This window comes from Pezoporus wallicus, unplaced genomic scaffold (genome assembly GCF_028554395.1).
Source record: "Pezoporus wallicus isolate ANWC-B61680 ecotype Strahan unplaced genomic scaffold, APGP_CSIRO_Pwel_v1 contig_2771, whole genome shotgun sequence".
NCBI classification, from domain to species: domain Eukaryota; kingdom Metazoa; phylum Chordata; class Aves; order Psittaciformes; family Psittacidae; genus Pezoporus; species Pezoporus wallicus.
The window spans coordinates 129,262-145,845 of NW_026640005.1; the positions used below are offsets into that span (position 1 = coordinate 129,262).

Sequence of the window (16,584 nt, forward strand, 5' to 3'; positions counted from 1 at the left end):
CACACAAGAACTTTGGTGAAAAAATGCCATGTGTCTGGTACTTAAGCTTGTGTTTAAGAAAATATAAGAAGATTACCTCTTTTTATATTTTCTTAAACACAAGTTATTTTCACTGAGATGTTGAGAGCTAGATATGGATACAATTTACTCAGCTCACTTCTGGGAATAAGTTGTTAATGTCCTTGAGAGAGATAAAATGCCTGCTGTGTACCTCAGCGTTTAGAATCCATACAGTTCTTTTCAGCTACGGGTACTATGACCATAATCCAGGGCCATCAGGATGAACTGTTAAAAGTCAGAACAATTGACAAGATTCTGAGACAGGAACAGGTAACCTGGAGATCCCTGAACAGCACAAAAACATCATGCTGGAGAGAGGACTTCTATGACAAGCATCTCCTGGGAACACCACAAAAATCTGTAAACTCTGCCCTGCTATTTTACAGAATCACTACCAAAGAATAAAACTATCCCCTGCCCTGAGTGGAAGCAAATTTAAAGCAGTCTGTTTACTCAGTCTGCAGCTTTTTTTCCATTGTTCATTAAAATGTGTTATTGTAGCAGAAGTGGAATTCAGATCATCTCTGATGATTCGGTTGGTGAGAATATTAGACTTCAACTTTATCTCAGCAAATAATGGGCTCTCTCTGCAATAGCTGAAACTTTGACAGGAAGGAAGAGACATTAGTGGAAATTTCCCCTAGATAACAGTCCTTGGTTTATAGAAATCCTGTTCTATTATCTCTAAATATTATACAGACACACATATACAGAGCAACAGCATTTACTGTGCTGAATTTGGAAACATGTTCTTCTCTGTGAGAATCTTAAATATTTTTGCTTTACATAACTCTTTATACTCCCAATGACAATCACAGATTTGAGAAACTCAGTGACATAAATACAGAACTTCTATTTTAATCGACTCAGCACATTTTCTAATTCTTGGTCTACCCCAGTTCTATGAAGTGAAGCATACAGTCTACTGCTTTTTTGGAAAACTTTTCTAAGAGAGTGGAACAATTACAAATCCAGACCCTGCTCCTTGTCATTATTTTTTAAAAAGGCTGGATTACTGTCTGGCTAAGATTCCTATCTACAGTCAATTGTGCTTTTTTTTTTTCTCTTTGACTGGGACTAGGGTTACAACATATAAGGTGGAAAAAATTATCAATAGGGAGTTTTTAATTACATGTAGAATGTGCAGGAAATACCCACATGGAAATTTTGTTTTATGTAAATGTTTTCTGAAAGTTCTGAAAAACACATTGTTATTTCTGCATCAGTCCTGGTTTTCTTCTATGATGTTGGATCTAAGTATTTTTTCAAAGTAGAGGTTGTGCATGACACTGCAGCTTGAAACCTGAGGGAAAAAAAAAAATTGCAGAAAATACAAATAATTTTCCCTGTTATTTCTTTTATTGGTGAATACTACAAAAGTCAAATGCTCTGTACAAGATCAGTAATAGTTACGCTTCACTTTGCATGAAAAAAGTGAATTGTTCTCATATTAAAAAAATATAAAGAAGTTAATCAGTTCTCTATTGGGAAATGAAAATTTTCTAATACATAAAGTACATTTGCTTTTATTGTAAGACTATTTTATTATAAGACATTTATAGTATAAAGCAATTCTGACTCAAAAGGATGCTTGTCCTCCTTAGGTGCTTTCCTTCTTTGTCATAAGTTGCTGTTTAAATAGGGATGTTATATTACCATTAATCTTATTATACATTTCATTTAAGATAATGTGTATGACAGCCTGCCAGGTAATCCTTATTCAAGGAAAAAACTCCTGTTATGTTTGGCAGCGATAGGCCTACAAGACAACTAGAGTGCAAGCAGGCTAAAGTTTCACATTTCAATCCAGCAATGGGCCTCAGTAAAATATTGTGATGATTTTACACTCATTGCGCAGTATTTCTTTTTAATTTCTACAAGTTTATAAAACTCAGAAGTTAATTTCTAAAATTTTAACTAACTGTTGCAAAAGAGGAATAGTATTAAAAACTGTGACTTCTAAAAACCTGAAAGAACTACTTTTAAGAGTCTGTTGCCATAGTGGTGAGTGAATGAGTTCAGCATCTAGTTTTCCATGCGGCCTGTGGACATCTTTCATTGTTGGTCCCCTGGGGCAGGAAGGAAGTGCCTGGATTCAGTTCTTGGTGTTCTGTAAAGCTTCTATGAGAGCTTTGTTGTATTCTGTGACCAGCTTTCTCACGTTCTTCATTATTGGCTGGTAGTCACTCTCCTGACTTTTTGTTGCTATGACTGATTAAAAGAACTAAGGAAACAAGCTGCCAGTATAAATATTAGGATAATTAGGGACCATAAGGAAACCACAATACAGTAAGTTTCCTTCTGTGAAAACTGTCAAGGGGTGCAAATAATGGAAAAACCTCAAACTGGGTCTAAAAGATTTACACCAATTTACTAGCTGCAATCTCATGCCAAGCATTGTAAAAGAATAAAAAAAGAGTACATTGCCTGAGTCAGTTTTATTTTCATGTATATAGGCAATAGGTCACTTGTGGAAGCCTCTTCTCATTGTAACACTGCAAAGAAAATCATTTCAGGTCATAGAATCACAGAAAGCTTAGGGCTGGAAAGGGCCTTAAGATCATCTAGGTCCAACCCCTGTGCCATGGGCAGGGACACCTCCCACTGAACCATGTCACCGAAGGCTCTGTCCAACATGGCCTTGAACACTCCCAGGAATGGAGCATTCACAACCTCCATGGGCAACCCATTCCAGTGCCTCACCACCCACACAGTAAAGAACTTCTTCCTTATATCCAATCTAAACTTCTCCTGTTTAAGTTTTAACCCGTTACCCCTTGTCCTATCACTACAGTCCCTAATGAAGAGTCCCTCCCCAGCATCCTTATAGGACCCTTTCAGATACTGGAAGGCTGCTATGAGGTCTCCACACAGCCTTCTCTTCTCCAGGCTGAACAGCCCCAACTTTCTTGGCCTGTCTTCGTACAGGAGGGGCTCCAAGCCCCTGATCATCCTCGTGGCCCTTCTCTGGACTTATTCCAACAGTTCCATGTCCTTTTTATGTTGAGGACACCAGAACTGCACACAATACTCCAAGTGAGGTCTCATGAGAGCAGAGTAGAGAGGCAGGATCACCTCCTTCTACCTGCTGGTCATGCTCCTTTTGATGCAGCCCAGGACACGGTTGCCCTTCTGGGCTGCAAGCACACACTGCCAGCTCATGTTCAGTTTCTCATAGACCAGCACCCCCAAGCCCTTCTCCACAGGGTGAAGTCACTCAGCTATTTACAGCCATAGATTCAGTTGTGTCACTTACTCTGCAAAGGGGTTCACATTTGGATAGGCAATACACTGTAGCAAGTAAGGAGGTGCTTTTAATATAAACCTTTTTTTTCTTGGTTTGTTTTAGTTTTTTGTGTTAGAAAATATAGGATCTAAGATTTTTGCCTTAGTAAGATATTCCTGTAGAGTCTTCTTCATAGATGAGGTGCTAATTACCTTACATTGTCCAAGATTTTTTTCTTATTTTTTTCACAGCACTTATCAGATACGAGAAGTGGGATATCTGGAATATGAAAAAGATAATGCTATACGCATATCCTGTACTATTATTGTTATTTCCCTGATGACCAGGCTGATACTGAGTTGCCCGAAATATATTCTTGTGCCATTTGCTGAGACATGTAGTCATGTACACTGTTCAACACCCAACACTTGATGGTGTGGTCCAGTTTTGCTGTTGCTTTTACCAACTATATTTATACTGTAAAAATCATATAACTGTGGGTTATATGCACCTTTGAGATTATAGATTTTTTGTTACCTGAATCATTTTACAGAAGTTAACGTATTGCAGTGAATTTGAAGTCCCTAAAATATAAAATAAAAGTGTAACTATACCCTACTCAGATCTCTTCAGTAACTACGGAGAATAATACAAGATGAGAACCATCATTTCTAATTACAAATAATTCAGTGCTTTTGCTAATTTCAAAAACTACCTTATGAAAAACAAGCTTTTGCTGATGGTTTAGAAGGTCTTATATGCCTCATCACTGGAAGTGTTAAAGGCCAGGCTGGACAGGGCTTTGAGCAACCTAGCAGAAGGTCGGTCTAGTGGAAGGAAGGGGGTTGGAATTAGATGATCTTTAAGGTCCATTCCAACCCAAACTGTTCTATGATTCTATGATTAATGGAATGCAAGTTTTCAATAAGCAACGCATAATGAGAAAGCTACAGTGCACTTCCCCCATCCCAGCCCATTTTGCAGCAAAAGCACCTCTTGTCGTATCTTACAATATTTGTCTAATTTTCCCCTCTAATATGCAATTCCTCTTTTATTTGATAAGAAATAGAGCAAATGCTCAGAATTTTTTTGTTTACTTTTTCATAACTGATGTCATGGTGTTATAAGATTGCAAATTACCACGTAAAGTCACCATACTACACAGATTTTCCAACAATGCTACACTTGCTGCGTGATTTCAGATAACACTGGACAGATGATAGGATGATATTTGTATGAAAGTTAATGCAAGACTGATCCAACAGGAAAACTCCAGACTGCAAGACCAATCTCTTGCTTTAGAATTGTTTCAGATAACACATGAAAGTTTTGCTATATACAATATCTATCAGCTAAACAGACATTTGCAAAGCATCTCCTTTCCCCTCCTCCCCTGTCTTCTGCTGCCAATTCCATCCTGCCTTATTCTGCTGGAGGAAACAGACTTCTTCCTCAATTAATACACTGCATGAATTTTACTGTATTTCTTAAAGAAAAGGATACATTCCTTCATCATAAAGTTATTTTGCTCATGGTGTTGCCACTTCCTCTCCAAATTTATAAGCTGAAAACATAAAAAGAACAAAAAATGAAAACTATTATTATTACATACGTACTTTATACAAAGAATCTCCGAAAAAAACTAGGTTATATGAACACCCTGTACCCTATCACCTGATAAGATCAAAGCTATTTCACAAAAAAAAACCCAAAACACAGAAATGAGAAACAATAGCAAAATTGTTTTAAAACTGCCAATGATTAACCTATATATAATTTAGCACTTCATACTTCTATTTATATAAAAGCACTGCATTTACCTGCAGTTGTAGGTGGAAAAAAAGTCACCTGAGAATTCAAGACTTGTCGTATAAGGAAATGTGTAAGCAAGTGAGAAGTAAAAAGGTAAACACTGCAGAGAGATACTAATTCTCATTATAGTTCATATCATTTAAATGATCTCTTTTTAAAATCAGTAAGATCTAAAATCACCAAAGATACAATATTTCCTGACACTGTCTTGGACTTTCAGCTATACAGAAGAAACTTCCTTACTTCCATAGTTTAGTTTCCTGTCTGATGCCAGAAGCTGTGATAAGAACAGAGCTGCAGCAAGAAGATTGTAGGAGTGTGGGTTAAGTGCTGGCACTTCTTCAATACTTTCAGCATCAACAGGAAACTAATGCGGACATTATATCGATGGCTGCTTCCTTACAGTACAATTTTATATTTGTTTTTCTGATACTACTGTTCAAGGTTCTGCATTTCAAGATATGCAGATGTTATTTTTAAATGCAAAACCTGAAAATCATTTTGAGACTAAATTTTCAGTGGAAACTAAGGTAATAAATTAGTAAAATATAGTAAGATTTTACTTAAAAGCTTATTTTTAAGCTAGAAGTTTATACGAAAATAATTCCTATATTATACAAAAATCTTTCAGTGAAGAATAAGTTACCTAGTGTATTTGTTCACTGAAACATGCCAGTCATTTATTTCCAAGATATGGTATTTCTGATCAAATATAATATTTATTGCTGTCTTTGTAGACACTGGTACATGCAGTACAGCCAGTATAGTAGCCTGTCTGATATATATAAAAGGAAATATTCAGTGCATTTTTGTAGTAACTCCTTGAAGGCCACAGCTCATACAGTCGACTGCTTACAAAATTGCCCAAACCCTCAAGAGATGCAAATGCTATTTGTACTTCAAAATGCTTGACGAATGTCAACTAGTCAGCCATTTTATATTTATGCACCCTCATGACTTTTTCTCTCATGACATAAAAAGCAAAGAAACAAATCCTTTTTGCACCCATTGAAATAGAACTGCCACAGCTTAATGAACTAAAGAAATGCTGTACATTATAATGCTATTTTATACAAAATTTTTGCATCATTATGCATATCTTAACACTGGCTGGGTATCCAGGTCTGATTTGCATAACCTCTAGGAATAAGAATCTGATTTTGGCATAAAACATAAACAATAACTGAAGTCTTGCGGACTTTGGCATGTAGCTTTGGGGATTTATCACTTTAGAGTTAGCCCACAATAATCATATGCTATGAATCCATACATATACCTCCTCATTTAGAGCTATGCCCTCTCATCTGCTCCATAAAACTCACTCCAGAAGAAAGTTAAATTAAACATGTACAAATATCTCTTTCAACTTTTAACTGAATCAGAAAAAAATAACAGCTCTAAAGACAAAGACTTCAACATCCTGAAACAATTAAAATCTGTGAAATGAAGAGAAAATAATCAATTTCCATTTTTTCAGTTTATTTTGATGTTGTCCATTTTCTTTCTGTGCATTCAAACCTATATGCCATTAAAGCTTTGTTGCCAAAATGACAGTGATTTTGGGGTGTTTATAATGGAAGAAAAAAAGCTGCTTAAGATTTTACAAACATCATCTTTCCTGATTCACTTTGGAAATGTAAAAGTAAATACACTCATATACCAAAGTTCCTTGGGTTTAAGAAGACTCATCAAACCCTAAAAATTCAATGTTCTGCAAGGAGCAGAAGGATTGGGAAAACTGAAATGGAATTAATGTTACAAGTTGCAAGAAAAAGCTTACTGACACAATAACTTTAAAAGCAAAAGGGATCTTATCTGACTACCAGTGACTCTTTTTTCTTGTAATTTCTTAAGCTGGTCCTCAAAACTCCTCAAGCAGAGGAAAGGCAAAAGGGGAAGAGTTCTGAGCAAGATTAATACAAACAGTTCAAGATTCACCCAATTTTTAAGCTCAGAGAGACCTCTGCTAGTGACTTTGAAATCCAAAGCTTATGAGCAATTTATTGGCAAGATATTAACTTTTGTTTGAAAACAGAAAACAGGGCTACACATTTACAGCACATAATTTTGAACTCCCTGAGAAGGGATAAATGGATTCTGTCAATACAATGCTTCATGTGCATGAGAAAACTGAAACTACAATGGAAACAACTGAAGAGATAGTATGTAGCTTGATCTATACCTGAGAATGTGTCTCATTCTCTTGCAGCTCTCTCTTTACTGTCTCATACTCTGTATTCAAGTGTTCCATTATTTTCTTGAAAGCATGGGTTCGTTTTGTTAATTTTTCCTTGTCATCCTGGAGTCTCTAGTTGGGAAAAAAAGAAAACATAAACCAGTTAACGGATGAGTTAATTTGCTTTGGGTTAAAGACAAATGAGTCTAGTTTAGCTTTCAAGATGCTACTTTTTCTTCCTTTCAGAACACAATCATAAGCTTAAAGAGCACATAATGCTTTAGCATGCAGGTTCTATCCTAAAAACATTATTCAATGGCTGTAACCAAGTTGGAGGCTTGTAGCACTAGCAGGAAAGCTAATGTTAAGAATTTGTAGGAAATTTATCACCTGCAAAGCAGGAAGTGCTTTAGATGGAGTCTGTCTTAGAGAAAATACATGCAGAATAATTTTTCTTTAGTGTTTTGATTCCATGATTGCTAAATTCAAACTTATGGGTGGACATAAGTTACAGCAGAAAAGTTTAGATGAATCACTAAATGAGAAATTTTGTAGAAAGAAATTATCAAAAGGTATCCAGTTGATAGCCTGCTACAAATACCTAGTCATATGTATAAGCAGAAAAGCATCTGGATTCATTTGCTCTGGAGTGCAAGCCCCATTTTCAGGCATCAGTCAGGATCCCCAATCATAGACCTGGATTCCCCTCCACTAGGTGCTCAAAAGCACAAAAAGTCTGCATATGAAAGGATTCATTCTTTTCATTACCTGTTTCTTCTCTTCTCCTGATGCTTTCAGAGCTGGCAAATTATTATAGACCTTCAAATCCATTTTTGTTTGTTCTATTTTGTCTTGAAGAGAAGCTAGTTCATCAACCATCTTGCCCTCCAAGAGTTCCATCTTCTGTAGGTCCATCTGCAGTTTCTGGCTTTCTAGATCACAAGTACACAATCAATTAACACAGCATTTTATTTCATGATACACTGTCTACTATATAAAGATTTATTCTATATCTAAGCAACACAAACAGCTCCTGCTTATCTTTCTGATTTTGATATGCATGGGAGTGTTAATGTGAAAGGAAAAAAAAATGATCTTCAAAATCATCCCGTAAGCCAGACTCCTATATTACAATTAGTGTATTATACTCAGTAAGTGAAGAGTATTGAAAAAGTGATTTTCTGCATGCAGTGTCGTATTTCTAATGTTGTTTACAGCAACAAGGCTGTGAACGGTGGCGATGCTTAAGCAGTGGTGATACCTTACAAAAAGTTGACTGCAATAATGCAGACAAACTTATTTATTTATTTGTTATTTACGTTGGTTTTATTCATTTTGCTTGTTTATCATAAGAGAGTTCTATGACAGTAAATAGCCAAATTTGCTTTAAGAATTCACTCTGTACAGGAAAATATCCACAGAATAAGTACTGTCATAGCTTATAAAATGAGCATGTGCTACAATATACAGTGTTTACTTCTGACAATCCATTAAAAACAAACAAAAGAGATATAGATAATTAAAGGAGTTAGAAATATGGATGCTTATATGAAAAGAAATGGAAATACTGAAACTGTTCAGTCATGAGATGCTCAAGAAAGGGCACAACAAAGATACACAAAATAAAAAAAAATACACTTTGATCCAGTTCAAGTTTTACCCAGTTTTGGGGTAAGTTATCCACCCCAAGTGTGGAAAAACTAGATGTGGCTAGACGGGTTTTCTGACCTGTAGCCTTGTCATTGTCTTTTCTTCATTTTCCTGAACACTTAAACATATGGGTACACAACCTTACGCTTCAGAGCAGTGTCTAACTCAGAAGAATGACACAAATAATGCAGGGTTTTTCCTGTATTCTAAAATTTTAGGCAAAGTGGGCTACTGGGAGGAACGGACACCATAAAGGAACTTCTATCAAAATAGACTGCATATTTTGCTCACAGACTTAGGTTTATGCTGATCTCCTGGAAAAAGGGTAGGATTTCTTTCCTCCAACTTTACCAAGGCAGTATAGATCTTTACGGCAGTAGGGAGTGGACATGCATATGTAATAGAGGGTGAGTTCATTTTTCCAAAAACTGTGGGTATGGTTTCCTTAGTGAAATTATCTTGGAAAATCTCATGTGATCAAAACTCTGTCATAGCAAGCTTTTGATACTCATTTCTTCTCTTATGTATTTATGCCATATACTATTTTTTTAGAGTGAAATATTTGTTTTAATTAGCATTTCTGGCTTATTACAGAGTGCTTTGATGATTTCTTGAGGAACTTCAAAATAACAAGACAAGTCAAGACTTTTGTGTAGAGTATGAATCCACCTTAAAGCACTTAAGAAAACACCTTCCCCGTGTCTAAAGTATTTTGTAGCTGCCTATAGCTTCACTTTGAAGCTCCTGCTATTGTCAGTGTCAGATCCTAAACCACAACTGTACAGACCACAGCTCTGCTTCTTTTGTTCCTTATTTTGTTTCTGCCACTGTGGTTTAAAGACAGAGAAATGCTTAAGGACCTTAATAACTCAAGAATTTAACATTAAAACCAGTTAAAAAAAAATTTATAAAATAATAATAATTCAAATTGGAGAGAAATAGCAGAAAACAACTTCTGATTTTCTTATGCATTTATTTAGGCATAATCACAGTATTTTCACTCTCCATATAGCTGTTCTGATATATTTACTTTTTATTTTAAAATTATACATAGTTGACTAATTGGGATTTTTTTTTACATGTGAAGAGTCATAACAATATAAATGGCAAAATGCCAGAAAGGATTCTTATGACTGTTTTATCTATATACTGGTAAAAACTATGTTGAGACAGCAATGGGCCATTCCTATCCATTCATGTTTTCTGGTGAAAAGGGAAGAAACTGGAAGGAGTGATCCAGCAACAACCTAAATGAAAAAAAAAACCTCAAAACTAAAAAAATTCGAAACTTCTCTACGGGAAGAGACAGGAAGAGGATGCAGCCCAGTTCCTTCTGATACACCATGAAGCTGCAGTGTCTAGCAAGCAGTGTGTACACAGTAGCAAACTCCCAGACCAAACTACAGTGACCCAGGGAAATGCTTTTGGGAAACTATGCTATCAGCACTTTTGTTTACTCTTCATGGTTTCCTTTTCTTTTTTCCTCTTTTTTTTTTTTCTTTTCTTAAGGGTTCTGCTGGTAGACATTTTTACAGCAATGTAATTTGTTTAAACACAACAAAAGAATCCTGAAGATGACTATGCTATAATTCAAGGATTAGGAAGAATCTAAACTGTGCAAATTGAATATTCATTGTATATTTTCAAGAATCTTATATTGCTTAATATAGTATTTGCAACTCCTTGCTTTCAGGAATTTACTTAAGAGTCATATAAATGTCCTACTGAAAATTATGTATTGTAACTTCCTTTCAACATGTCTCTATAGTGATATGTGCTTCCAGAATATCCTTATATTGTAAAATAATAAGAAACAATGCTTAAATGAAAGAATAAAAAGTCAGATTTGAACATGCAATGTATGGCCCAGCTTTTAAGCCATGCTAGAATGGCAAAAGGAGTACTTGCAGACAAGCAAATACTACATGTTAAAACACACAACAGAAAAATCTATTTCTGTAACACTGTGTGTATAACAACTTAATCGCACATAACTACTTGAAGTTACAACACAGGCTCCTACTTTGAAAATTTCTACCAAGTAGAGCATGTAATAGCCTTCTATCAAAATGATTTATGGTTCTTAATTCCTGCCCCTTCTTTTTAGCCAAACAAGGAAAGGCTTGCTGAACCAATAATGATATTGGCGAAGACTTAGAATTATAAGAACAATTTCACTGTAAACAATGAAAAAAAGAACTAAATAGAACTTGCCATGGAAATGAAAGAACAATACTGTAAGTTTTTTTAAATTACAGGCAAGATTCCACAGATTCTTACACTTACCTACTTCAGTAGTTCCAAAATGAAGTAAAAATTAATATCCACTCTGCAAAATCAAAGCCTGATAGTTTGAGAGCTATTCACTATTGTTGGAAATTATTCTTTCATGGTACGTTCCCTTTTAGAAAAGCACAAAACCATAACTAAGTGATTCTGAGAACTGCATTTACAAATAATACATGGTTAGATAACTGAAGGAAGTCTCTACTTCAATTTATTAAACACTATTTTAAGACAATGAAAACTGCTTATATTCAAGGTGAATATTAATAAAGTCAAACTTCTAGATCAAAGAACTTTGTACCCCTTTATTAAAATACATATATTTAATGTATATCTGTGCAAAGAAGCATCATAATAGCAAGCTAAATACTCCTAAGGAATATAAAGAACTTGTAACCCACAAGAGTTTGAATTTATTAACTTGCCACTGTATTTTGGTATTTGGAGATCACTGATCTTGTACTTATGACTAATATAACAATTCAGGTAATTTTAATTTTTTTAAGGAATTAATTTGAAAATTAATTGGTGATCTTACCTGTAATCAGATTCTTAGCAGTGCTCTGTGATTTCTGCATTTCATTTGATTTAAAAGTGAGGTCTTCCTGCATAATCTTCAGTTCTTGATTGGTAACAGATGAAATTTGTTTCATACGATTCACATTCTGTGTGTTACCAATAAAAATAATGAGAATATGATGCATCTTTGAAACAACAAATGGTAACTGGACTAGTAAAAAAACTCTCCTGTCTCTGTACATTGTCTGTTATGGGGCTTTTCTTCTGCAAAGACTGAAAATACTGGAAATACTCTGAAGGGACTTAAATGTGACCAATTTTCATTCTGCCAACTTTTGATAAAAGATGTACTGACAGGCCAGTGAAGATGAAACAGAAATTCAGCAAGTATATGCCATAAAAATGCAACAAAGGTATACTGTGTTGCCATTATTAATCCCTACTAAACTGTCATTGCCTAAAATATACCTATGGAATACCATACTGAAAAAGTTTTAGAAGACAAAAAAGTGGAGATATAATCAAACTATTACTCAGATGAAAGATTTCTGTAAGATCAAAAAAAAATCTATGGGAATTAAAAATGTTGCAAGAACAAACATTTTGAAAGTGCAAAAAAAAAAATAGCAGACGGCAAATGGGAACAATTTCTAAAGTGTTTACATTAAATATTACACAGCAGGGTATTGGAACACTGCCAATTACTTAACAGTAGTGACAGAATACCCATGAACTGATATTTGCAGACCTTACATAAACAAAATATTGCAGTAGTTTTATTTGCAATATTCTGAAATGTTTATAATGAATGGAATAAAGTTGATTATAGCAGTGATGATGAGTTACAGCAATTATGCACATCTTTCTTTTACTCTGGTGGCAAGTGTTATCTAATATACAAAAGTCTCTTCCCAGAAATAAAGTTAAATTAATCAAATATGCCTTGGTTTTGTTTTTTGTGGACTTGCTTTGTTTTTTTAACTACAGCTGTACATGATTTAGTGTTTAATTCTCTTACGAGATTGCAATGCAGATATTGGATGGATAATACATAAAAACTATCACCCTTCTTAAACCAAACATGCTCCTGTTCTGTCCTTTTAAATTCCTAGCTTACCACAGGAAGAGAAAAATAGGCTTACCCTGCTTGAGTGCTCCAGGAGTGCAACAATGTTGGCTTCTATTTGGGCTTTTCGTTCCAATTCCTGATTCTTCACCTCTTCAAAAGTCTCAAAAAAATCTAGAGATCAACAAACATTATAAAGAAACCTGCTGCTGTGTGGGTATAGCATAAGTCCTTGTAGTTTCCAGCCAAAACTTTCTAAGCTCTACAGTTTCAGACAGGTTACTTTAAGATAAATTATTTAGTTAAGACACAGGTGATAGAGTCCTTGAAATATGTCAACTTACGGGTTAGAATGAAAAAGAGGACAATTTTTGCAGAGACGCATGTTTGACAGATTAATGATATGACGTAATCACCTTCTTGGATACTGTTTAGGTGAGGGTTGCTACCCAATGCATAAGGAGTTTCATTACGATAATTTCTGACAGCTTTTTAAATGCTTGTCCCAGCAGCTGTTGGTCTTAATTCTTCTGAGGGCTACCAAAATGGGCTACTATATAAAGGGAACAGGTACTTCACTAGGGACTTGATTATCTCTAATGGGGTGGACTAAATGCCAGACATTGCTAAGGGCCTGAGACCAATATTCACCTGGTATCTTTTTCTTTACATATGATGTCCCTTTGCTACCTCGCTAATTTATGTTCATTCTAGTAAGTGTCCAACTGAATCTGGTAAGACACTTGTAATGGTGGTATACCCTCTGTATGTGTGTCCTGGGCATACTACAATGTACTTCTGATGACAGACATATTGAAAAAAGGGTGCTGGCCACATCACATGAAAGTTATAGGTCTAACAAGACGCCATCCAGGGCTACAAGTTATGATCGTCCCTCTTTCGGGTCTCCTCCTAAAACATGGCTTACATACACAGAAGCCCTCAGTAAATATAAGAGTTTGCAAACTTTCTAGCTAGATGAAAAAGAGAAGTGCTTGTTTGAGCAAGAAGGATTAGATAATAGCAAATTCAAGAATGAGGAAAGATTATAAGAGGATCTACTTAATGGAAATACTGACAAATCCTGAAGGGATGAAGACTGACTAGAGAATTCTGGATTTCAGAGCATCCACGGGTTTTAATAAACATCTGATTTTAAAATTCTTTACTAATAAAACATTCCTGGATAAGAAAACTACTGTAATATCTGACATCATCTGCAACACTGCCCATGAAAGAGTTAAGAGAGATGCTTCACAGAGTACAGCTTCTAAAACTTGTAAAGTGGAAAATCTGCACTATTGGAGCCAGTGGACAATACTAAGACACTACAAAGACTATCTCTGAGGCAGAGATTTCAGGATCAAAGATACTAGGAATTCTTAGAAGTTTAATTATGTGCATTAGAAAACACATCTGTAATGTGCACAGCTGATTACTAAAAATGACCAGTTCTGATGCAGATTCAGTTGGCTCGGAAAGTTGAAATAAAGTTTTGGTCCAGCTGATGCTGACTAGTAGCTGTAGAGAACAGTACTTGTCAAAAATGTAAAAAGGTATACCTTTTCCCAACACTGCTGTGAACTAGTAACCAGGAACAGAGTTAAAACCAAAGTGTAAAAGCTGGCAATTGAAAGAGGCTAGTCACTTCCCAAGTGCTGAATAAGACCATTGTCAGGCCTGTTTCTCCAGTACCCAGGCTACAAATGAAGCTATTTTCTGTGATGTTCTTTTCTTTCAGAATGAATTTGTCTTGTTCGATCTTAAAGATAGGACAACTATACTTTAATAAGAGGGACAACAGCGTCAGCTCCAAAAAGAGCTCCTTTCTCAAAGGGCACTTACTGAGTATTTCATACCATCTGTTGTGAAATACAGACAGGAATATCTCAGCACAACAGAACTAAGGGAAAGGTAGTAAAGAAGCAATAGTACTGAAATTTTTGTTTAATGTTTTGTGTTTAAAACATTTGAGCTCTTCTTTTTTTTTGTTTAAATAATTATGTAGGCAGTTTTTACAAAGGGAATCATTCAAACAACCTACCTCAAAACTTTCAGTAACATTTAACTATTTAGTGCTTAGTGCTCTAGTGGTGAGAAAGGCTTCATTAATGTCTGCCTCTTCTGGGGGACTGAGCCACTTCTTTTTACATAACAGATGATGCCATGGACTTTGATGCATCTTAGCAAACAGGTCTTAAATAAGTTGGCTGCAATATCTTGATAAGCCTATTTATTTACTTCAAAGGAAGCTGCAGACAATGAGGATATTGAATCTTCCAAAACACATAGGTAGGTAAGGCAGAGGAGTGAAATAAAAGTGCCTTCATGAAAGAAAAGCATTCTCACATATTCGTGAGAACAAAACTAAATTACTTTACATCCACAAATATATAATTCTGTAAAACTGAGCCTGAGTGGAATTAAGACCTAAGAATCATACCTGTATGTCTTGACTAGTGTTTTTAACCTTTGGCATTTTGGACCTTTTTAACTGTTTGTTTTATTGTTTGGTTTTTGGGGTTGTTTTTTTTTCAAACCTCCTTTGAATTTATTTAGAAACATCAAGCAAGGTCCATACTTACATCTCATCTCATCGTTTTTCTGCAAGCAACTCTCCATTTTATCACAGCTGTCTGATTGACCTTGTTTGTCTTGTGGAAGAAAGCTTTAGTAGCATTTATTTTGAATAAACAGATATGAGAAGCCTTAATTTTAAAGAATTATATGATGTCTATGCTTTTCCATTTTTAACTTCTGCTTTTAATCAGACCTGAACAGCTGGCTGCATATGTCTTTTATTTAAATTAATTTAAAAATTCATTTCAGTCTTGTTTTCATACAATAAAGCTGTATTCCTAAGACCTTTAATGTTTGATGAAAAGCCTTGAATGATGCTCCAAATGTTTGTAACTGTCCTATAAGTCCTAAGATAGCAATTATCTTGTCTTGAGGCAGATCACAGAAATTTTATGCAAAGATCAGGGCACTGGTTCTTTCCAGCTCTAAATTAATACAAGGAAATCTGTATTTTGCTGGAATTAGGCCTAATTGAAGTATATTAGACAACTTACTGTCCATGCTTTCTTCCCTCTTCTTCAGCTCTTTGTATCTCCAATTTTCTTCTCCTGAAAGGGATGTAACATGGATTTAACTTTATTTGTCTCAGTCCTGGATTCCTTTAGGAAGGCAAAATGTCAGTTTTAAAAATTCAGATTCTACATGCCTAGAAACTACAGGACTCACCCCATGTCATTTAATGTAATCACTTCAAATGACTATGCCATACATATTTTTATATTAAGAAAAATAGATTAATAAATCATTCTCAATGCAGTTTTTAGAACCTTTTAGAGGCTAGCATTTTTTTATAAAAAAAAGTGGGATAAATACTTGCTTTGAACAAAGGAACAAGATTTTTCTGATGTCAGGTGAATTTCAAGAAAAGATAAATGTTTTTGTATATATGGGCACCAAAATACTGACTACAAATAACTCTTAATTAAACTGCATTATTAAAGTGCGAGATCTGATATGTTACAAATTTCAAGAAGATTACACAATTCAGCCTCCAGGAATAATTTAAATTTCAAAGAGCTAGATTTTTAATTGTTTGAGTTTTTGTCATTGATAAGTTGTCAGCATAATCTTGTAACTTTAAAGAATATAAGGAAAAATAATGAAGTGGACACAGATATAACTGAGCAAGCAAATCTCTCTAGGTCTTTTTACTGGCATACCCCATGCTTTCCTTTCTATCTCATATATACAAACAATAAGAACACCCAT

General features: G+C 35.0%; 1 protein-coding gene across 1 annotated transcript in view; it reads right to left on the reverse strand.

Moving 5' to 3' along the window:
• Positions 1-1,845: 1,845 nt before the first annotated feature.
• IFT74 (intraflagellar transport 74) overlaps positions 1,846-16,584 on the reverse strand; it is a 40,741-nt gene continuing 26,002 nt past the window's right edge. The window contains exons 13-19 of the mRNA XM_057417045.1: positions 15,870-15,923; positions 12,872-12,969; positions 11,749-11,875; positions 8,043-8,206; positions 7,281-7,406; positions 4,790-4,850; positions 1,846-2,271 (exon numbers count right to left, since the gene is read on the reverse strand). Coding sequence (XP_057273028.1) covers positions 2,156-2,271; positions 4,790-4,850; positions 7,281-7,406; positions 8,043-8,206; positions 11,749-11,875; positions 12,872-12,969; positions 15,870-15,923 — 746 coding nt within the window. The 3' untranslated portion in view covers positions 1,846-2,155. The remainder of the gene's footprint in view (positions 2,272-4,789; positions 4,851-7,280; positions 7,407-8,042; positions 8,207-11,748; positions 11,876-12,871; positions 12,970-15,869; positions 15,924-16,584) is intronic.